Source organism: Cyprinus carpio, chromosome A3, assembly GCF_018340385.1.
Source record: "Cyprinus carpio isolate SPL01 chromosome A3, ASM1834038v1, whole genome shotgun sequence".
In the NCBI taxonomy this organism is placed as follows: Eukaryota; Metazoa; Chordata; class Actinopteri; order Cypriniformes; family Cyprinidae; genus Cyprinus; species Cyprinus carpio.
Window position 1 is genome coordinate 20,855,643 of NC_056574.1, and position 23,915 is coordinate 20,879,557.

The window sequence follows — 23,915 nt, forward strand, 5'->3', positions numbered from 1 at the left end:
GAGGAAGAAAGGGGATTTAAGTAACTTTGAATGTGGAATGGTTGTTGGTGCCAGACGGGCTGGTCTGAATATTTCAAAAACTGCTGATCTGCTGCGATTTTCACGCAAAACCATCTCTAGGGTTTACAGAGAATGGTCAGAAAAAGAGAAAATATCCAGTGAGCGGCAGTTGTGTGGACGAAAATGCCTTGCTGATGTCAGAGGTCAGAGGAGAATGAGCAGACTTGTTAAAGATGATATGAAGGTAACAGTAACTCATATAACCACTCATTACAACAAAGGTATGCAGAAGAGCATCTCTGAACACACAACACGTCAAACCCTGAAGCAGATGGGCTACAGCAGCAGAATACCACACCCGTTGCCTCTCCTGTCAGCTAAGAACAGGAAACGGAGGCTACAATTCACACAGGCTCACCAAAATTGGACAACAGAAGATTGGAAAAATGTTGCCTGGTCTGATGAGTCTCGATTACTGCTGCAACATTCAGATGGTAGGGTCAGAATTTGGTGTAAAAAACATGAAAGCATGGATCCATCCTGCCGGTTCAGGCTGGTGGTGGTGGTGTAATGGTGTGGGGGGTATTTTCTTGGCACACTTTGGGCCCCTAAGTACCAATTAAGCATCCGTTTAAACGCCACAGCCTACCTGAGTATTGTTGCTGACCATGTCCATTCCTTTATGACTACAGTGTACCCATCTTCTGATGGCTACTTCCAGCAGGATAATGCACCATGTCACAAAGCTTAAATCATCTCAGACTGTTTTCTTGAACATGACAATGAGTTCACTGTACTAATGTACTAATCATGTAAATATGGACCAAAATCTCTGAGAAATGATTCCAACGCCTTGTTGAATCTATGCCACAAAGAATTAAGGCAGTTCTGAAGGCAAAAGGGGTCCAACCCGGTACTAGCAAGGTGTACCTAATAAAGTGGCCAGTGAGTGTGTGTGTGTGTGTGTATGTGTGTGTGTGTGTGTGTGTAGAAGAGTTAAGTCCTTTGTCTTCATCTCATTGTATGTATCCCATTTTTCTGTCTGTTGGCCATATTCTTCACCTATTACCAGATTGCTGTAGTAACTATTCCACGTCAAGCTGTTACTTCAGAAGCCATTCATTCACTGAAAATAAAAGTTAAGAATGTGCTGTCAGATAACTTTCTTTGTGAAGCATAACACTTATTCATAAAGACAAATGTATAATTTCCATCTGTTTCAAGAGCAATAATCGTAAGTGTCTAATTAGAGCACTCCGCTTTATTGTACACAGCATGCATGCAGCAGTGTGTTCGTGATACAAAGCTTGTGTATGTTATTGATGGGAAGTGTGACACAGACCTCTGTATTGCAGCCTCAGCACACGGTTGTTAGGACAGTCCCGTCTCTGACTGAAGTTGATGTTGGTGCGGATGCAGCGCTGGTGCAGTGGCTGCGTCGGCCGCATGTTGTCACCCATACTGAGGAAGATCTGAGACGGCTGGTTTTGGCTGAGGAGACGAAGGGACTGCATCTGAAATATACATCAATATAATATAATATAATAAATATAATATAATATAATATAATAAAATATAATATAATATAATGCTAGTAAGATTTTTTAAAAATAATATTTTTTTTCACCTTTTATTCAGAAACAATGCATTAAATTTGTTAAAAGTGAATTTTTTTATAATATTACAAAATATTTTAAATAAATGCTGTTCTTTTTAAATCTCTCTCTCTCTCTCTCTCTCTATTAAATATATATATATATTATATATATATATATTATATATATATATAGTATATATATATATATATATATATATATATATATATATATATATATACACACACACATAAAATAATTTTTAAAAAAGTGTCATGGTTTCTACAAAACCAACTCAAAGGAGCACAACTGTTTTCAACATTTATAATAATAAGAAATGTTTCAGTATATTAGAATGATTTCTGAATGATCGTTTGACACTGATGACTTGGAGTAATGATGCTGAAAATTTAGCTTTGCATCACAGGAATAAATTACATTTTAAAATATAATCAAAAAGAAAACAGTTATTTTTTTAAAGTGTAATAATTTTCTGAGTTTTCAGCATATCACCTCTATCTGGGAGATGTAGATTGGCTTATTCATTAATATCCAGGTTGCTGTCTCAAGGCACGGTGGAATAGTTATCGACCCTTCATATGTGATAAAACGGGAGGTTTCGGGATACAGCTCCTCAATATCGAGCCCCATCAGTAAGTATGCATCATCTGAAAAGACATAGTATAAAACAGCCGATGGGCTGAGATGAATCACACACTTTGATGAAATCTGTTGAATATTTTATCCTCTCCAAGCTGTCAACATTCCTACAATTCAACACAGAATATTATTATACCACTATGATTTTTTTTTTGTTCTGATGGCAATGCTGAGAGAAATAAAATATTACTTCTTATCCAAGACCACAAGGTGGTAATGCAAAGCTAAGTTTGTTTTTCCTGTCTTTTTTCATTAAGACTTATGAAGGCCTTCACTGAAGCAATATTTCACACCCAGACTGTGGAAACCACTTGATTTATTAATACAGATGCAAGCTGTAATTTAATGTTAACAATATCAACATAATTTCAATTCAATGTTAATAAAAACAATATTAATTTAATTTAATGCTAACAAAAGCAACTTTTAAAAGTTAACGAGTGTAAAAAAGTGCTCCCAAGGCCACCGACATGAACAAAGACATTGGTATTTTATGAACACTTACGTTTATATGTAATCCTTGTAATGGTCTCTCTGCTCAGCATACGGTTTAGAAATACATTTGTAGGCTCTGAAATCTGAAGAGTCAAAAATTGCAAAGAACACATTACTTAAAGCCCGACATCTGCAGCTTTTTTTCTGATGAAAAGGCAGAGTTTCATAAAACATGGTTTTGTTCAGTGCATTAATCACAAATGACATGACCGTTAACTTACTGCTGAGATATTTCATTACGGCTTCACCAGATCACAAGTATAATCAATAATAGTCTAGTAGAATTTATTCTAGGGGCATCTGGGTGTGTTTTTTTCCATGTACTGAAGATGAATGGCTTTCATCGATGTGCCTTCATTATTAGCAGAATGGTGGAGATTCCCTGTCATCAACAACACTGCGATCTGGGATGAAAGTGAACAGGGGGGCTGCAATATGGCAACACCTTCATCTGAACTGTGGCACTTCTGCCCCAATTTACACAGAAGTCACGATTCACAGAGTCACGCAGCCATCCGTGAGTCTGATGATGTCATGCTGTGTGATGAGGTTAAATGCCAAGGAATCGCCACCATTATCTCACTTTAACATTTACAGTATGTTAGGAACTCTCAGGAACACAAGTAATTCCAGAGCAGCTCTGAGCATTGCATCCTATTTTTAGTTCAAAATAGGCCTGCGCTGAAAAAATGGATTAGTGGTGCATTCAATCCCATTCTCGCTTTTCCCAGCATGCACTGGGGCCTGAATAATTAATATGGATTGACCATTTGGCAGTTTTATTTACACTGTTGTTTGTAATCACGTGTGTGAATTCAAACATTGCAAGACATCAAGCACGTCCAGCTCTTCATTACCTGTATATGTCTCATAGAAAACATAATATTGAACAATTTACTCCTTTAAGTTACAATTTAAATATTTCTTATTTTTTACAAGTTAACATAGGAATGGTAAGTTAACAAAAAATACAAGTATCAAGTACATCTTAGGTTATTTTTTCACCATCTACAAATCAGAATTCTTCCAGTGCACCTTGCAAGCACACAATGCATATGAGATGGCAATACTGATCATTATTAATGAAGATAGGACTTTGAATAAAACAATAAAAAGCTTTTTCATATTTCATCATGGTGGTCATTAAAATCTTTTTCTGGTCTGAAATGCACATTTCTGCCCATGAGAATTTTCTCAAAAGCATTTTATTCATTTTGCACCCATCACAAATATGATTCTCATTTATTATTGAGTAAACTTTGTTTTAAATCATTTAGATTAATATAAATAATTACATTCATTTATTATAATTTAATTAAAATGTGGTGTGGAATTTTCTTCAAGAAGCATGAGCAGCATTGATGCATAATTAATTTAGTTGATATGAAACAACTGATGCAGTATACTGCAGTCTGATTATTATTATTATTATTATTATTATTGTACTACCCATTATTAAATTATCTAGATTTTTAGAATTGGCAAAAAACTGACTAAAAGCTATTCTAAGAGTCAATTCTTCTAGATTATTCCGTATTTATTGATAGTTTAAGATTGTTTTAAAATCCTAGCACGCATAATTAAAATGAATGGCATAATATATTAAATAATGCTTAAAAAACTAATCAATAATGTACATTCAAGCACTTTTAAGGCATGTTAATTTGTGCACATCCATATCTCACTGGAAATGAACTTCTGATCTCCTAAGGCTATATAACGTTTGCTAAAGATGAATGCAGTTAAAGACTAATTAATGAAGTGTCACCTCTCCAATGTATATATTTTAAGCAGCTGAGACTACTAACCTTCATGAAGATAGAAACAACTGCTATTCCATTAGGACTCCGGACGGCATCACTGTAATTTAAATACAAATCCTGGTTATAATGGATGAGTTGCACCTGTGAAAAGAAAAAAAAAGGAGTGTAACTTGCAATAAAAAACAAACAAAAAAAACACCCTGCATAACAAACACCTGCTAAGTGTGAATTGAGCCAAAACTGGCTGTGCTATACTTTTAGAAAAATACATAATGCATAAAATATGCCCACACATTATATGTATATGACTGCATATAAGTCCATTAACTTCCATTGTGTCAGCTTGTAATCTCATGTGACACTGTAATGAGGGTCAGTACATCAATCCATATAAATATTTTGCTGTGTGTTGTGTATAAATTGTTAATGAATTGTAAATGGGAATACTACGAAGCTCCTTGATGCTCCTCCATCCTGCTTTATCGTTCTTTCAGCACAGCTCAATGAAACCAGAGAGATGGAAGCCAGGAAAGCTGCTGCTTAATTTTCAGTGGCTCAAAAATGCATTGGAACTCATTAGAAAATATGCTTCAGTCATCAGTTATAATGAGCTTGCTTGTCAGCTTCAAAATTAAGTTGTTGGAAAGCTGCTGCCCATATAACCTCATTTGGATTAGGAAAATGAAGTGAAGCTGCTGACTTCAGTGAATCAGAGCTGAGGTGAGGATCTGAGAGGGCCGCACATCTTTGCACCACAATAAGATAAAGTGTAAACTCATTAAAATGATTTGATATTTCTGGCACAAATTGGTGGTCTTGACAGTTTGAAAACTGGCACTTGTTGTACATTAAGAATTGTCTGCTCTGTTTCAGTATGAGGGTCACTACAACAAAGAAAAGTATATCTTAAAAAAAGAAAAATCAAACTGTACTTTAAAACGTGTGCCAATTCTTTAAAAAGAACATTGGCATAAACACACAAACACACTTTTTTACACTTTGAAAGAATTCTCTTATGCTCTCCAAGGCTGCTGGCTGCTTAAAAGTTTTGTGGAACATTATAAACTTTAACATTAGAATTGTCTGTACTGTCACTTTTGATCAATTAAATGCATCTTCGCTGAATATATATATATATATATATATTTTTAAATCTTACTGACTAGAGATTTGAGTATAAACTAATAATAAAACAAGATTATTTTCAATAATTTCATTCATTTTCATTATATGATCAGGATCGTTGTATTACCCTTACATTTTTGACTGTCACCAAAAATATTTAAATTAATTTTAATTCAGAAATGGCATGCTCATCATATAATCATAGTGTTAATTTTTTCAGCTATTTTTAATTTAGTCTTAGTCTTAGTCCTGTGTCAAATGTTACGTTTTCATCATATTCAGTCAACTGTTTTAGTTTTAGTTTTAGTCGACTAAATGTCTGAGAATTTTAGTAAGTGAAAACTTACACATTTTAATCATATTTTCGTCTTATTGCATAGTGCTCAATTTTAATTGCAATGATTGTTGTCATTTGGGAAATGTATTTTTACATTTCATCAGAAGTTGCTTTTTCACCAAAAAGCAAAAATCAATAGAATACCGACTCTTATGTGTTTTTTTTTTTTTTTAACCAAATCTAACGTTAGTGTACAGATTTGTAACAGGATATCAATTAGAGGCTAAATAAACAGCAAATACTTTAGATATACACTCACTCTGTCTACGTTATGAAAACTGGCATAACAACAACCTACTCTCAAATATTATAACAGAGAAATTCCTGATAGTAATTCCAATAATTCCAAATTGCTTTAATGTTTCTCTTTGAAAACAACGGCAAAAAGACTTATTGCTGCACAGAGGTTGTGTAATTAACATTACAATCAGCAACCACTTTAACAAACAAAGCAGTCGAGATCCATGACAGAACACAGACTGGCTGAATGAACCTTCTACCACGCTTAAAAAGACCCGAGAAGAGATGATGCCAACCCCTCAGAGGACCTCAGATGATGCCAACCCTGAAACAACATAAACTACCAAATTTTGCTACAAGTTTGATTGCAACATATAATCATTGCTGTTAATAGTTTTCATCGTCTGTTTGATTACGTCATTAAAGAGCAGGTCATATGGTATTTTAAAGTGTCCCAATATTGTATTGGAGTCCCCTACATCAGGTTTAAATGCATCTAAGGTCAGAAAACATTGTAATTTTCTCAGAATATACATTTAATATTAGAGTCATTTGCCAATGATTAGGAAATGATTCGTTTCAAGCAAGTTCGGAGCAAGCCCCTCCCTTCCTCAAGCCTACTCTGCTCTCATTGGTCAGCTGGCCAAACCTGTTGTGATTGGCACAGAGATGAGTCCTTGAGCCAGTTAGCCAGCGCTACCATTGACAAAGCACCTTTACATAAAACAATAATATAGTCAATCCGTTCTTATAATGACATAAATACAAAAACCACTTATGCAAGCGAATCGTGCCCACAGCTAAAGTTTAGCTGCTAAACTGTGAACACTAGGTGGATACGTTAGCCGAGTGCTAACGTGACTAACTGATGAAACAATACAGTTTGTAAACCAAAATATGTCTACTGTAATGTTTGAAGAACGAAAGACAAAAGATGCTTGGTCTTAACTTTTAATCAGAACGCAGAACATTTGTATCACAGGAGCACCAGCCGAAATCACTCATCTCTCCCGCATTAACCCTGTAACTGCCAGTCTAGCACAATAAACAGCAATTTCACAATTATTATAAAGTCTGTGTGCTACACTACATTCTTTATTATTAAACAAAGTAATTAGAACAACATCAGTCTACAATAATCGACATATTCTTAGGTTCACTTCGAATTTTTAGAACTACTTCAGTAAGACAGTAATATCGTGCTTTACCTGGAAACCTAAAGCTGCACTAGGTATACATCAAATATTGGCACAAAAAAATTATATTTTAAGCACTCAATTGAAAATGTACACCTAACATATCAATCGTACTACTTACAGGTCGTTGTTCAGAGAGCTTGTTAGTCCAAATTAAGAAGATTAGAAGCCAACGAAGATAAAAGCCCAGATTAGAGAAGCAGTTCTTGATAAAATGACAAGCACACAACAAAAGGCTCGAATTGTATTTCTGTGGTATCCTTGAACACCGCGTCTTCTCAACATGATGTAAACGCACTAATAGCAAAAGTGTTTGTGGGGCAGATCAGACTCTGTTCGTATTTCGCAGGCAGGCGGGGATTATGCAAATGTGTTACCCAGTGACGTACAAGCAAACAGGCAAAAGAGTCGAAATTATAACGACTCGTTACGGCGATTCAGAACCGACTCTCTCTTTTGAGAGACAATATCTTTATTTATCATGCACTTTTTTGATTAACAACTTTGCAGACTGTTTTCATTTAAGGATAGCTACGTTATAAACTGCAAAAGAGAGATTTTTCAAAAACCCATATGACCTGCTCTTTAACTGAATTTTTCCGTACATTTCTGCCATATGTACATCAATTTGACATAGTCACCACTGACAAGCTAGTACTAAATATACTGTAGAAACAATTTTCTGTAAAGCTGCTTTGCAATGATTTTTATTGTGAGAAGCGCTATACAAATAAACTTGAATTAAACTGAACTGCATTAAGCAGAATACCTCAAATGGAGATTGCTAAACTCACGGCGCATCCGCAGAAAGAGCGCGTGTGAAAGGTTGCCAGATTGCAAAAAGCCGTGCAGAGTACATATCCGTTTAACAGAAAAGTTTTGAGCTGTTGATATCTGGCAACCAACATCAAGGTTTTGGTATAGTTTTTGTTCTATTAACTACATTTTAGTCTTGTCTTTTTCATTAACTACACTGGATGTTGATATAGTCTCAGTTATCGTTTAATGACCTTATTACAGTTTCGTCATAGTCTCGTTTTTTCATCAGGGGAACTTTTGTTGACTAACATTTTTCGTCATAGACATCGTTAATGAAATTAACACCATTTAACTGGTTTATTCCAAGTCACTGTATGTATGCATTGCATTTTTAATATAATTTTTAATAGTTGAATAGATTCAGACAAACAAAGAATGTCAAAAACTAGGCTCCACAAAAGCTCCAAGAAGCACCTGTGTGATGGATGGGGTTATTCCTCACTATAAAAATGTACATTTCCAGCACAAGACCAATTCATATCTGACTGTGCAATCTGGAAGATGACCCATTGCTTTACGGTTTTATTTAGTCCCTTCTTAAAGCACAATCACGTCTTAAGATAGGAATTTCCATAATCCTGACTTTGGCCTTTAATCCTGAATAAAAAGACTTTATTAATGCAAACTCAATGACACTGCACAACACACACATTTTGTGAGAAATGTATCACTCTAGTGAAAGTTGCAACAGTTGACTTGGCTTTGGAATATTTCTCTCTGACCTCCTCAAATGAGATCTCATTGTGGTCTTCGTCTAACTCTGATGTTGTCGAAAGAACATGGTCTTAGGGAAGTAAATTATTTTATTTCTCTTGCAAAACTGTTGTGATAAAAGGAACTAATTTCAGAATTTTGCCTACTTCTTTAACTTCCGTGCCAGTACGTGAAGGGGTTTTCAACTCATCCAGGCCTTTGAAGGGAGACAGGTTTAACTGAATCCCACAGAAGTAATGTATTTCCAGGCTCTATGTTGGCTCACCTCTCCAGGGAAGGCCTGGCCGTTGAGCAGGTGCTCAGAGCCCCGACTGTCCTCGGTGCCAAAATGAAGCCGGATCTCCTCCAGCCTGTAGCTGTAGCTCAGCGGCCCGCCAGAGATGTTCACCAGGTGTGACTTGTCTGGGCGCAGGGACACATGTCGGCCCGTGTTATACATCGTTCCACTGACCTGAAAAACAAACCTACACTGTAAACAAGCTGTAAATAAAACAGATTATGGGAGTACTTCAGTGTTTCTACTTCAAAATTTCACATTTAATTCCACGTGTTACTTGCCATTTTTGTGAAATTTATTAGCTATTTCTGAGTGAAAATGACACCAAATTAGGTTACATTTCCTAGATCAGATGTTTTCTGTGATTCTCATTTCTGACCTTTCATGATAAAACAATATTAAGTGATTCTATGTTTACAGTTAGTACATATGGGAGGACAAAGGCAAAGCCATTTTCACCTGGATAGGCTAAAAGGCATTATACGCGCTGTTGGACATTGTGCCTCTCGCACAGAGAATTCCTGGAAAATCAGGCATGAATGTAATGAACAGACTGTTTGGTTCTGATGGACTGAGGTTTTTCCAGGTAAACCTGGTTGACAGGTGCAACTGCTGAGGTAGGATTTATGAAGCAAATGCATCAAAGCTTAAAAACGGGAAGCTATAAATGGAAAACAATGCCTGGAATGTTTTGTCTTCACTTTGTGGTAACTTTGCTACTTTGCTTTTAGATTTCTAATTGAGACCAAAATGTTAAGGCACCCTAGTGATCAGAACATCTTTGTAAACAGCTGTGAGAGCACTCAAGAATGTTTTCTAATGGGAGAGTTCAAATTAGTTGAATATAGTTGGCTCATTTGTGATCTGGAGACAGTTTAAGAACAGCTGATCCCTCAGGAACATGAGAATGAGCAATATATTTAGCCTGACATCTCATCTGGATAAATTCTTAGCAAGAGGTAATTACTATCATTTTAAACTGTAGCGCTGAAATAATTTAGAATAAAACGGCAACTTAACCTGAACTACAGTACAAGGGATGAAACTCATTATTCTCAGCAATAAGCGAATGACCCATACTTGGAATTCGTGCTCTGCATTTAACCTTGCTCAAGGGCACCTCAGTGGTGGTATTGAGGGTGGAGAGACCGCTGTACATTCACTCCCCCCACCTACAATTCCTGCCGGCCCGAGACTCGAATCTGCAACCTTTGGATTACGAGTCCGTTACCATTAGGCCACAACTTCCCCCATAATCACAACTGTCCACCAAAACTCAAAAGACTATGGAAGCCTATTTCCAACTCAAGAGAAGAGAAGGAAAATGTGACTTTTTTCCTCATAACTGTGATTTTATTTCACATACACGGTCAAAAAAAAAAAGTGCAAAAATTGTACCTTTAGGGGTACAACAGCTTGTCACTGGGGCTGTACCATCAAAGGGATGTCTTTGTAACATCTTTACCCCCTAAAGGGTGCATATTGGTGCCTTATAGTAGTAATATGTACTCTTATGGTACTATTATACACTCTTTAGGTGTAAAGAAAGTAGAAAGGTGTCCCTTTAAGGGTACTGCCCGAGTGATAAGCTGTTATTACCCTTAAAAGGTACAATTATTGCAATTTATTTTTTTCTTGAGAGTGTAACAGTGACTTGTGAATGATGTTTTTAATTGCAGCTTTATCTCTCACAACTGCAAATTTATATCTCCACGGTGTTTTTTTTTTTATTACTTATTTTAAATGTTATAAATATGTATAAAGTATAAACAAAATATTTTGAATTGGATTCTGTTTTTTATATTATCAGCTTTCATTTTAATTTCAGTATTAGTAATTTTATGATGTGGTTTTGTCCTTTTTATAATTTTTGTTATTTTAATATTTCTATTTAGCTTTAATGCATAGTTATTTCAGTATTAGTTTTAGTAACACTTCAACTTATTTTATTAAAAGGAAACATTTGAAAAGGAAACATTTCCATAATTTGAATTTAAGTTTAAAATACTTAGCAAATATTTATGTTATTCCAGTTTTCCTTCAGTTTACAAAACCTTTTTAATACCTTAGTTTACAATAACAACACTGTATCTCACAGTTGTGCCTCAAAGTTGCCATCCACGATATTACTTTTTTCATATTATAACCTATATCTCACAATTACCTGAACATAAGAGATGTGAGCAAGAACAAGTAAATTCGATATTTTAATTCAGTAATTTAAGAATGAATAAATGAACTCTTGCAGGTTACATATATAGCTAGTCCATCTAAAAGAGACCATCAACTTTTTTCCATTATAGCCTGGAGTTCCCATGCATAAATTCCATTATTTAACAGCCCTCGGGTATCCAATCAAACGGACTTGAATTCATGGAGAACATTTAGGTCTGCGATGGAATTTTCTCTAGGAATAACATGCAACTCCCCACATAGAGACCACAGCCATAACAAGCTCAAAGGAGCAATGCATACATAAATGTAATTGGGTCTCTTGAAATAAGAGCAGAAAAACCTCCAGAGGAAAACAGCAGTCCACATTTATGTCAGGCTCCTGACTAAGTCTAGGGTACTAATGTGTTATTGAGCGAAGATGAACTACGGTATATCATCCATAACCACAACCTCTTGGAGCTTCACTGGAGAATTCTTCACTGACAGCCCCTGTCAGCACAGATGGTGAGCTTGCCTAATCTCCCCCAGCAGATGCACAGCAGCATTAATCATAAAACAGGATGTTAAATGTGGAATTAACTCCTTCCTTTCCCTATCATTCTGTGGAATAAATTCCCCTTAGCGCTCAAGATCTGTATGACAACAACTGCTGAATCCCTTTAGAGGTCAGAGCGATATCTGATGTACACCAGCCATCGATAATCAAACACTGGATTTGTGTCTGGTAAATGAGTTTAGTCACACTAATCTGCTGACTGACTGCAGGCGCACCTTATTGAAAGCAAATGGTAAGCAATTTTGCACCCGGAGAGAATTAGCGATCTCATTACAGCACCGTTGTAACAAACTAACAGTGGTGGAGCATTAGCCATCTTCAAAGGCTTAATTTGGTAAAGCTTCACTGTTGTGTTTGGCAAAAATAATTGAGGATCCGCTTCATTGGTCAATAGAGCTGTATAAAAAAAAAAGTCATCCAATGAGTTAAGACTCAGCAACAAAAACAAAACAACTAGCTGTCTAAACAATGGCCACATAAGTAAATACAGAATGTGATTAGATTTGACAAATGGACCGTTAAGCTGGAGTTATGCTGTGTGACCCGATCTTGTCAAAATCCTAGTGAATTATGGGACAGTGGTCTAAAGTGAATAATGTGTGACTGTCCATCGAATAATGTGAAAAATAGCTTATTTTATGATTTAAAACACATATTATAGAAAGGATTATGATGCAACTGTCAATATAGTGTCTGTGATATTTAAAGAAAGTACAATAAAGCGCTCTATCCTTTCCAGTACTTACCTTCCGTTGCCCTGCATTGAGTCGTAGAGGATTGAGGAAGGGGTCAAAAATCATTCGACTGGTTTCGATGTTGATAGGCGACTGTCTCTTCCCAATCGTGCACAGGTTCCAGGCAGTGTTAACTAGTCCCCAGAAAGATGGCACTAGCAAAATATAAACACAAAAAGTCAAGTTCAGAACATTAGGTTTAATTTTCAGCTGTAGACTGTTGCGTTCGCTGTTCTGTAATGGGTCATGATCTGATTGGCGGGGGATATGTTTGGGATTATCTCAAATTGCTCATTCCAGATTTCCTCCGTTAGCCCCATCCATGGTGTGATGTTATTTTTGAGTTTGAATCTAGTGGTTGACATCCTTTGAGACAACCTTTCGACTAGCAATCAATTTTAACACTTAATTACCAGGTGCAGTGGCGGTTCTCATTTGAAAACGAGGTCATTATCGTGCATCCAAATGGAAGAACTGCATGTTAATGCGATTCGCTTCGCAAAAACAAACTCACGAAACACAGATGGAATTAGTCACATTAGCCACACAGCCAAAGGACATACTTGACCTTATATGATTAATTTATTCTCGGAGATGTTTCACAGTCCTACAACAGTAAACAACTTTATTGCTGATTGCAATGACTTTTATCAGTGCACTGAACCTCAAATCTCATTTATCATGTTTAAAATAAACATGACATATCAAGGGACGAGCCCAACACCTGGGAAGTTCCTGTCATTTACAAGATAGCTCAGTTGAAAACTTTCTGTATAACTTTCTTTCATCTGTGAAACACCAAATGTTTTGTAGAATGTTGGGAAACAAACCACTGAATTCAACTGTATTGAGAAAAACATAAAATGACATCTCTCATCTCTCAAACTATAACATTCATACGTGTTTGGAACAACATGAGGGTAAGTAAATGATGTCTGATTTTGGGGGTGAGCTACCTCTTTAACAGATACCATCTAGTGTGAGCTTGAGTGTGTTACAGGAGCGTGAGAGCAGATGATACTGTGACCCTGACTTCCACACTGGCCAGGTCAAACTCATTAGATCATCGAAAGCTCGGGCGCTTCAATGTAAAGAATATCACCTTTTGTCCACATAGGCTGAGATTATAAACAGATTTATCCAGCATGAACAAGTGATCCCCTGGCCTGATTTTCCTCTTATCATGTCCAGCTCTGTGGGAGTGAAACCAGACTGGGCTACGTGATATGTTGCCGTATTAAGTTAGAAAGAGCAAAACCACATTAGATACAAAGATTACGCAATACAAGGAAGCTGTGGAATAACATAAGCTCTTTTCCTTTGAATGCATGAAGGTAATTTACTCTGTTTACTCCATATTTGTATTTATTTTCAGCATCTCTTTGTACAGCGACCTAAATAAATAATTGTTTCCAAACCCGTGATCTAACCTGTAATGCTGCTTTTGTCTGGCATCCTAACAGTCACTGAGCTCATTACGTCAAGTATTTTTTTTTTCTTTTTTTTCACTTCTCAAATGTCTCGCTTGGTGCTTTCTTTAAATGTCAAGGACAGACAGAATATGCAACTGCTTATAAGACTGAGGGAGGAATGAGTAAGACATTTTTGCTTATTTAAAAGTAGGCTCTGCTCAGCTTATAATTCAAAATGTAAGATACCAAATCCTAAAGTCACAAAGTTGTCAAACACTAGTTATAATCTTCGATGGGAAAAATACAAAAAAAGTAAATATGAATATATTTTTTCACCAAAAACATAAAAAAAAGTCAAATGATTTCCACCCCCTCTGATGCACTGATATTAAAATCCTGGGTGATTTGATAAGCTGATAATGGACGCCAACTGCCTATGTATTTCTGCTAAAATCTCAGAGCACTTCCAGTATAGTATTCTCCTATAGCAATGTGTGGTATAGCAAACTCTTTCTGGCATATTTCAAATAACAATCAAAAACAATAATTAATTATATAACAATTATATATATATATATATATATATATATATATATATGTATGTATGTATAATTAGCTGGTGAATTAGATCTTTTATTGCTTTGTCCTGTTGTGGGACACTTCCTCAAGATTTTGATTTTATATTTCTTGTAACTTCCACCCATTGTGCTGAAATAAAGGTTAAATATGGAAATATGGAACACTTTGTCTTAAAAAACACCATTAAAATTAATCTGTTTGAAAGTGAATTTCGGCATCACAACATTACAATGTACATTATGAAAAATGAATATTCACTTTGACATTTAAGCGTTATTAAATATTAGTGTTTTTAAAAATGAACTTTAAAGTTAGCGTTAGATGGCATTAAAGGTCATTTAAACAGAAAAATAATGAAATTAGGCACAAACATTTAAATCCCAGCCAATATTGGCTGTTATATATCCAGGATGAACTGATACTGATAATTAAAAAATATTAGGTACTGGTAAACTACTACATAGTACCAATATATCATGCTTTTAAAGCAACTGCATGTAGTTTTGTGAATTTTTGCAACTTCAGAGCCCCCTACAATTAAGTGAGTGCAATTCACTACTGTAAATATGTTCATTTCAGTGGATAGCTGTATACGTGTATTTGTTGGTGCCATAAAACAATTTCAGCCCTTTCAGCGGATTTTTGCACATGCTCACCAAACTTACATACTCCCAAATAAGACATTTGGGTAATACATAGGAAAGAAATAAAAGCCATTCACCTTTAGCAATCAGGGTACCATCAGAATGATATTTTGAGGTAAAAAAAAAAAAATGACATACAGTTGCTTTAAAGAGAATCAAGACAAAAAACTCAATATAACAAACCATGCTTCCAAATAGTTTTTAAAAAAGCAGCAACAGCAACCTGAGTTTACTGTATGTTTGAGGTCCTAAGTCTGTTTGTATTTTTAGCTTAAATCTCTCTGAATCCATTGTTAAGGTCTGCAGAGTATTTTGAGCTCCCATCTAGAGTGATATAATGATTTTGCTGTAGCAATTGATGAGTGGTAGACAGATGGCACCCTCATCATCAGGGATCTGTGCCAGATTTGGCTTTGGGTTCAATACATTAATGAGAACTCTCTCAAAGTGCTTTTTAGGTATTATGGGACAAATATATCAACTGACCAGCGTACAGTACAATGAAGGCTGAGCTCTGCTGTTACATCATACTGAAAGTTGCATAAAGTCTTACATATGGAAGTAACATTCACTTTAATGCTACAAACATTTCTTTTTACAAATTCTCTTGGCTTTACACATTTCTGCATTTGAGAATTTATTCAACAATGCAGTTTTCCAGATGTTTGTTTATCCCCTGAAGCACTGATGGGAGATTGCTGAACATATACATTTAATCACAGTATAATGGTCAATTGCTTCTTCAGTTTTGCTAATAGTAGCACATAAATGCAATCACCTGAAACGTCAGACCAGCACTTAATTATTGCTTATTTTTTAAATGTGAAAAGCAAACAAAAAGCTCGCCATGCACTCTACATTGTTGAGGTTTAGAAAGAAGTCTCTTAGGCTCACCATTTGTCTGATCCAAAACAGTAAAAAACATAATATTGTGATATAACAAAAATTGTATACATTTTTTTTTTGTTCACATATTTAAAAATGTAATTAATTCCTGTGATGCAATGCTGAATGTTCAGCAGCTATTACTCCAGTCCTCAGGGTCACATGATCCTTCAGAAATCATTCTAATATGCTGATTTGCTGCTCAAGAAACATTTCTTACTATTATCAATGTCGATAACAGCTGTGCTGCTTAATATATTTGTGAAAATTGATCATTTCTTTTAGGATTCTTTCATGAATAGAATGTTTTTACTGTAACTTTTGATTAATTCAATCCATCCATGCTGAATAAAAGTATTAATTTCTTTAAAACAAAACTTACTGACCCCAAACACTGTCTCTGATTTAGTTTATGAAATATAATGCATTTTTAGTGCAAGCGAGACAAGTTTTCAACATGAATTTCAAAAATAGAACATGTCATGTAGCAGCTTCAGCGAAACCCTCAGGAGAACAGAAGAGATGTTTTCTTGCAATTAACAATGTAGAAACTTCCCGCCATAGCTATGTAAGCATATAATGAGCGCATGCCAAAAACAGGACAGAAATATTCATTCATGAATATGCACACATTAAAGAAAAGTTAATCTCTCACTGGAGTGAATTGAAGTCCATGACTGAAAATAGCCTATGAATGTCAATCATGAGATTTTTTGGAGCATCACATTCAACTGATAAGACAAAATTATGAAATGAAAATGGGTTCTTCCTCCTAAACTTAAATTAGTCTCTTATACCTTTTAATTGTAAGATTTGAAAGCTAATTGGTGTGCCTGGCATGATCAAAGTGGCTGAGAGTTACATTTTATTCATGTTGTAAGCATGATGAATCAATCATAAATGCACTTCATACTTAAAACTGATTTGTGCAATTAAAAAAAGTTAAATACTTCCTTCAGTTGCATCTTAATAAGCAGAGACAGCTATAAGGAAGCCAATTTGTCAGGCTGATTCTCCAAACTGAAAAGTGTAAACCAATGGCATACGGCGGAGTGGTCAGAAAACATGTTTGGAAAACAAACATTCTTTTTTCAGTTTCATTTGGTGGTGCAGAAATTCCACACTTCATCTGTCCTATGCTCATATATTACAGTAAAATCAGATGTAACCATAACTGATATATTCTTTGACAAGTGAACACGTCACAAGCACTTCAGGCAAACACTAAAGTTTAAAGGATTACTACTACACTGTTGCCTTTAGTGTTCTCAAACCATGTGGACAAGCAAAAGAATATTTTTCTTGTGAGGACCATCTTGAAATGAACCCAGACATGCTCTGGGAAAGGGATGACGTTTGCTATTTGAATGCCTTCACATCTTCTTCCTTTCACAGTCCTTTTTAAGTCTCAAGGACATTTAAGCAACATAAATCCAGAGAGTTTTTCTCCCTTGCAGAACACTTAATAAAGAGGTAAATTTATGTGCAATGCATATATTTATGAGTTGCTATAGGGCTTACTTGATATCCCCTACAACTCAGATTGATGCTGCCCTACATACTGTGTCCTTGTAACTAGATCAAGCATTACTTTTTTGGAAATATAAAGACCCTTCCTCATGAATAAGTAGGAATTGTGCGGTTCTGTCCTCTACAGATATCTTCTTTATTAAAAGCTTTTAAGCATACTAAAAGGAAATTACCATTATAGTCCTTGTCAGTGTTCAAAGGGCTCCTTTGCTGGCTACATACATTACTCTGACTGACTACATAATGAAGTACTTCGAATAAAACTCATAAAGTATCTCAGACCTTTACTGCAATAGTAAGCATTAATCAGTTGAGACCACAAGCTGTAAAAATAGATTAAGCTATAACCAGGCTCACATGGGATCTACGCCCGCAGAACAAGATATGGGGAGAATACATTCATCCACCATTCATAGTGTCCTACTCTTGCATGTTCAGTTATCAAATATTTTGGCTAATTCGATTATAATTACATTTTACCATTTTTAAAGTGTCATGAAACCCCAGACTACTTTTTCTGAGATTTTAGCAGAGGTGTTTGTGTTGCATATCATAGAAGACAATGTTAGCATCCGATAATTTTAACTGTTTGAGAAAACTGGTTAATTTTAAGCTTTTTTGTGCTATTTTCATCTTCCGGGTTTAAAATCTATATTGTGTTGACGTCACAATTTGTGACGTGGCAGTGGACTAGTACATCAATGACGCGTCAGTGTCTATTAAATTATTCATAAGACTGCGTGTTCTTATCCTATGAGAAGACACTTTGCTTGATTATTCACAACAGTGTGTGTGACATGACATCGTCCACATTAACTGAGAGAAACGTTTATGGATCGAAGAAGAGTGTTTTTGTTTTCGCTTTGTAATAAGAGTTCGGCACAAACGTGATTCAAACACGATTCAATCACTTGGTGAGCATAACCGTTTTTACAGCTCTGTGACACAACCCATCAAAAGGCTTATATAAATGCCACAGAATAAGCCTTAAAAGTTCTCAGAGGTTCAACAGCACGTTCATTTATATGTTTTCGATGCAGAGTGCAAATGGCTGTGCATTTATTTGTTTTTAACTCAATGGGAGGGAAATGAAAGTGTCTGAACGCAAAGCTGTGTGTGTTGTCGTTCTCCCTTCTTTCCCCTCCTCCGTTCCGCTGGGCACCATGCCCACTTTTTTAGCATTTTTTAAAACTGTGGTGAGAACAAACCAGTGCTGAAATGGGGGGTTTCACGATCCTTTAAAGCCATTCTGCATAATTCTACAGATTTAGCATCAGAATTTGGTACAACACGGACCCTCCCTGGCTCAGGACATCACTCCAAACTGAATGAAAGAGCCAGGAGTCAGAGAGGCGACCAAGAGGCCTACAGCACCTCTGAAGCAGCTGCAGGAATTTATGACAAAGACTGGTCATTATGTGCATGTGACAACAATATCACAAATTCTACACAAATGTAGCTTGTATGGGAGGGTTGCAAGAAAAAAGTCACTCCTCAAGAAAGGCCACATACAGTCACGATTGAGCTTTGCCAAAACAGATGAGACAAAAAATTAATTATTTGGCTTCAACACCAAACGATATGTCTGGCGGAAATCCAATACAGCTCACCATCCAAATAACAGCATTCCTACAGTAAAGCATGGAGGTGGTGATATCCTGTTACGGTGTTTCTCTGCAGCAGGGACTGGAGCACTTGTCAGGAAAGAAGGAAAAACAGATGAGGCAAAATACCATCAAATTCTTGAGGAAAATCTGCTGCCCTCTGCCAGAAAGTTGTCAGTGGGAAGAAGGTATACCTTCCAACATGACAATGACCCAAACACAGCAAAACTGAGCACACAGTGGTTGAAGGAGAAAGAGGTGAATGACCTTGTATGGCCTATAGCAGGGGTGGCAAACTCCGGTCCTGGAGAGCCGCAGCCCTGCAGAGTTCAGCTCCAACCCTAATTAAAACTCACCTGCCTGTAGCTTTCTAGTAACCCTTCAGACCTTGATTAGCTTGTTCAGGTGTGTTAGATTAGGGTTGGAGCAAAACTCTGCAGGGCTGCGGCTCTCCAGGACCAACGTTCGCCACCACTGGCCTATAGTCTGAGCCCAGACTCAAAGCCCACTGAAAATCTGTGGAATGACTTGAAGACTGTAGTCCACAAGCGCTCACCATCAAATTTAACTGAACTTGAGCAATTCTGCAAAGAAGAGTGGGCAAATATTGCAGCCGGATAAAATTCTTCATTTCAGGCTGCAAAGCAACAAAATGCGGGTGACAAAACTTGCAAAGCAACAGAAAAGGGGCTGATTCTTTTCTATACCCACTGTATTTATTTAATCAACAATACAGTAAAAACAGTAAAATTGTGAAATATTATTCTAATTCAAAACAACTTTAATATATTTAAAAAAAAAAAAATTCCTGTGATGACAAAGCTGAATGTTCAGCAGTCATAACTTCAAGTCTTCACATGATCCTTCAGAAATCATTATAATATGCTGATTTGCTGCTCAAGAAACATTTTTTGTGATCATGAATTTTGAAAACAGTTGTGCTGCTTAATATGTTTTGGAAACTGTGATATATATATTATTTGATGAAGAGAAAATTCAAAATTCTAACATTATAAATGTTTTTACTGCCACTTTTGATGAATTTGATGCATCCTTGCTGAATAAAAGTACTAACAGTACTAACTAATATTTGACACAATCCTGTTTGGTGATGATAGCGGAGGGGGAAAAATTATACAATTTTGGCTTAGAGTGCACCTTCAAAATAACCTTCTCAAAAAAATCTCATAAATCTTGCATGTATAATTTAGCGACCTTAAACGTATCAGGCCAACTAATCTTGTGTTGAAATGTTAGCACTATAAACTCCTCACTTAAGCTCTAAATTATGATACGGCATGTGCAAAGTACTGTTGAATAACTTTTCACCCTGATCAGTGTCAAATCCACCTCCTTCACACCGCATACGTACATTAAACGTGTGAATCAAACAGAATAAAATATTCATTGGCACCCTGGAGCTTCATGTGCTATATGTCAACGCACAAAGCCTCTGCGAATAAAGTGGTGATCGGCGCATATCTTGCGAGTCTTAGCAGCATGACTCTTGACAAGACACATTCTGCATACTCTCATACCGTTTTCTTTTTTGAAAGACTTACCTGGTATAAAGCTCCCCTGGACAACATCTTTGTATGCCCACCAACCATCGTGCAGCTTTGATGACACAGGCTGTGCTGCGGGAAAAGAAGAGATTCACACATCACTCACCCACAGCTCTTTGAAAATACAGTCACACCTGTAAAAGACCCCAGCTCCCTGCGGAGAGACGTTTCTGCTGTCAAATGAGAAGATGAAGTTGTCTGCATCAAGACACATTTAAAAAGCCTTTTTGAGGCAAAACTTGACGCATGACCAAAAAAAAAAAAAAAAAAAAAAAAAAAAAAAAAAAAAAAAAACAGCATGCAAATTTATAAAGTCAATATTTGCCTAGCACTGCTAAATTGCACGTAAAAAAAGCACATTTGTGTGATGATGACAGATGCATCCTGGATGCTCTGCTCAGGGCCTTGTCATCGGTGCAGGAAAGTAGGTCACAGAGGCAGCAGACTCCAGCATTCTGAATTCACTCTGTTATCTCACATCACTATTCCCCTCACCTCTCTCCCTCTGGCTTCAGGCTGCGGCTTGCATCATATCCACTGCCAAGTCAAGCACTCAGGGCTGCTCTTTAATACACCACACCACAGCTCTACTCTCAAGCCAGGTCGCTTTGATGTGCCCGTCATGAACGGGGCGGAGGATTGGAGCCTAATTTGCTTCCACCCGAATTTATCGAAATCTGTATCTAAGATATAAGAGGCTTGTGCACTTTCACTTATGTTAATAGTAAGAAGCCGCTATTTCTGAGGCTACAGTCTGCAGTATCTAGAAGCATCGAGAGCCACGGATTTGCTGTAAGTGCAGGTGCCAAGATTCATACACTTGGAGATTCACGACATGCTGACACTCGAATGGAGCCCCGCTACCAATATATCCTCCCTGTTGTGTGTGGCTCCCTGTGCGATATTGAGCTGAACATAAAAGGGCTTGTATATTTTACACTGCATGTTTTTGACACACATGAATCACTTTGATATTATTGGCTGGAATGAGGAAAATAAACCTCACACATTTAACCAGGAAACTTGATTTTTTTTTTCCCCTCTTCACAGCCGTCGCCCCCTTTGTACTAGCCTGACCTCGGATCACACGTCAACTTCCTTTCAAACATATTACAAGCTTTTCTGTGGAAACCCTTCTTGCACATATCCAGCTCTTTGAAGATGTAACTTGTGTTTGGGTTTTATAGATGCCCATCCCCTGGAGAAAAGATGACGTCAAACTCTGGACTGCCAAAACAAACTGGGTACTTCAATAGTGCAGAAGACCCTCACAGACTCCAGCTTTACTCTGAGGTGTATGACTCACTGACAGCCTCTTTACATCAATTTTTATACTCATTTAGTATGTTTTTCCTTTGCCTTTTTCATGCATTTTTCTTTTATATTCTTTTATTTAGCAAAAAAAAAAAACTCATGCATAATATTACTATAAGATGTTTGTACTCATTACAGAATGATTATCTGAGAAAAGAATCACCAGAGATGAAAGGAATTGAGAACAAGTTGAATCTAGACTAAGATGGCTTCTTGGTCTCCCTGTTTCAGACCACATTTTAACTGAACAGGCTGGTAGATCCTGTGGAACACCTGAAAACCAGCTTGACCAGGCTGGAACACCATCTTAAACCATGCTAAAGACCTGCAAACTATCTTAATCTGGTCTAAGACAATATTCTTCTAATCCATGGATATTCTTTTCTCAAAACTGGTGTTTTTTTAGTAAGGCATTCAAGAAAACCACACAGCTATGCAGGAAATTAAATTTATGGGAATTTTTTTTTTCCCTTCTCCAAATCCCTGCTGTTACATTCAAAATCTTTTCATTTTTGAGATGACCAATCTGCTGCAGAAAAAAAAAAAAAAAAAACACAAGCTAAACCCTGTCTAAACTAGCTGGCTGGTTCTATCAGCCTGGTCAAACGGTTCAGCAGACTGGTTTCAGAAGGGTTCTGAGTACTTTTCAGATTGGTTAGACCACCAGAAGACTCTCTTGGTAAGGCTGGAAGACCAAAGCCTGCTTAAACCAGATAAGACTAGTCAGTCAGTAAACAAATTCATACAGTAAATATCAAGCATTGTTTTATCAGCAAAAGATTAATTAGGCTATCACTTTAAAATTACATATTCAATTCTCCTCTTTAGCTTTGGACGTATTATGCATTGCCAATGCCAGCATAATGAAAACGCAGCTATATTAACAGGGCTGTCAGCAGTTAAACATCTTAAGCGTCTTGAGAGACAGTTTTCACATGTGAACAGTTTACCTTCTACAAAGACGACATTAATGTTGAGAATCAGTATGAACTCCCAAACGTGCGGCATTCTTCATTTAGTCCATCAGGTAATTAACTTGATATCACTTGGTCAAAGTCTGAAGCGTCATTCCTCGCGAGCGACTCTGACTCGCGCGCTCCCGTCACTCTCGAATATGATGAACATGGTCCTCTTTAAAAGACGCGACCCACCGCGCAGATGAACCCACTCTGAAATTAACCACTTGACAATTCACAGCGTAGAAACTTGCAAGTCCAGACACCGACCTGTCGGCTGGTGTCGCGAAAACCTAATTAGATCAAACCAACACCTTTATTTATCCTTGTTTGTGCTGTTAGGTTAGTCGCGGATGCTGTTTGCGGCGTTACCTGACAGAGCGCGCGGATCTGAGGTTTAGCGCGTGCTAATCCCCCTGCAGGCGGGGCTCGCGCTCCCGTGACGCTCGCTTGAGAATGCGGTTAGTTTTGACATCCATTCAAACTCTAATGCAATTACTTTCCTGCTGGTGTGAGGCTTAACGGGATTAGAAATCATCGCATTCCTGTTCATTACTTACAAAATTAGTAAAAGGGGTGCGCATTTAGGACAAAACAAGCACTTTATTTATTTATTTACTAATGCTGCTTTGAGAGCTAATTAATGCACGCTTTGACAAACAGCCTTTAGCTGCGTAAATGTGCAGGTCTGTTGACACGTGAGCACAGGATTTACACATGGAAACTACATCAACTTAATT

General features: G+C 36.7%; 1 protein-coding gene across 1 annotated transcript; it reads right to left on the reverse strand.

The window, feature by feature from the left end:
* Positions 1-871: 871 nt before the first annotated feature.
* Positions 872-23,624, reverse strand: LOC109050204 (carbonic anhydrase-related protein 10-like). The gene is made up of 9 exons (XM_042722957.1): positions 23,170-23,624; positions 20,903-20,977; positions 12,699-12,841; positions 9,210-9,395; positions 4,559-4,654; positions 2,761-2,833; positions 2,109-2,263; positions 1,343-1,514; positions 872-1,126 (listed from the first exon to the last, which is right to left on the reverse strand). Exons 1-9 carry the CDS (start codon positions 23,225-23,227, stop codon positions 1,104-1,106), a joined length of 981 nt encoding a protein of 326 aa, XP_042578891.1. The 5' UTR covers positions 23,228-23,624; the 3' UTR covers positions 872-1,103.
* Positions 23,625-23,915: the final 291 nt, after the last annotated feature.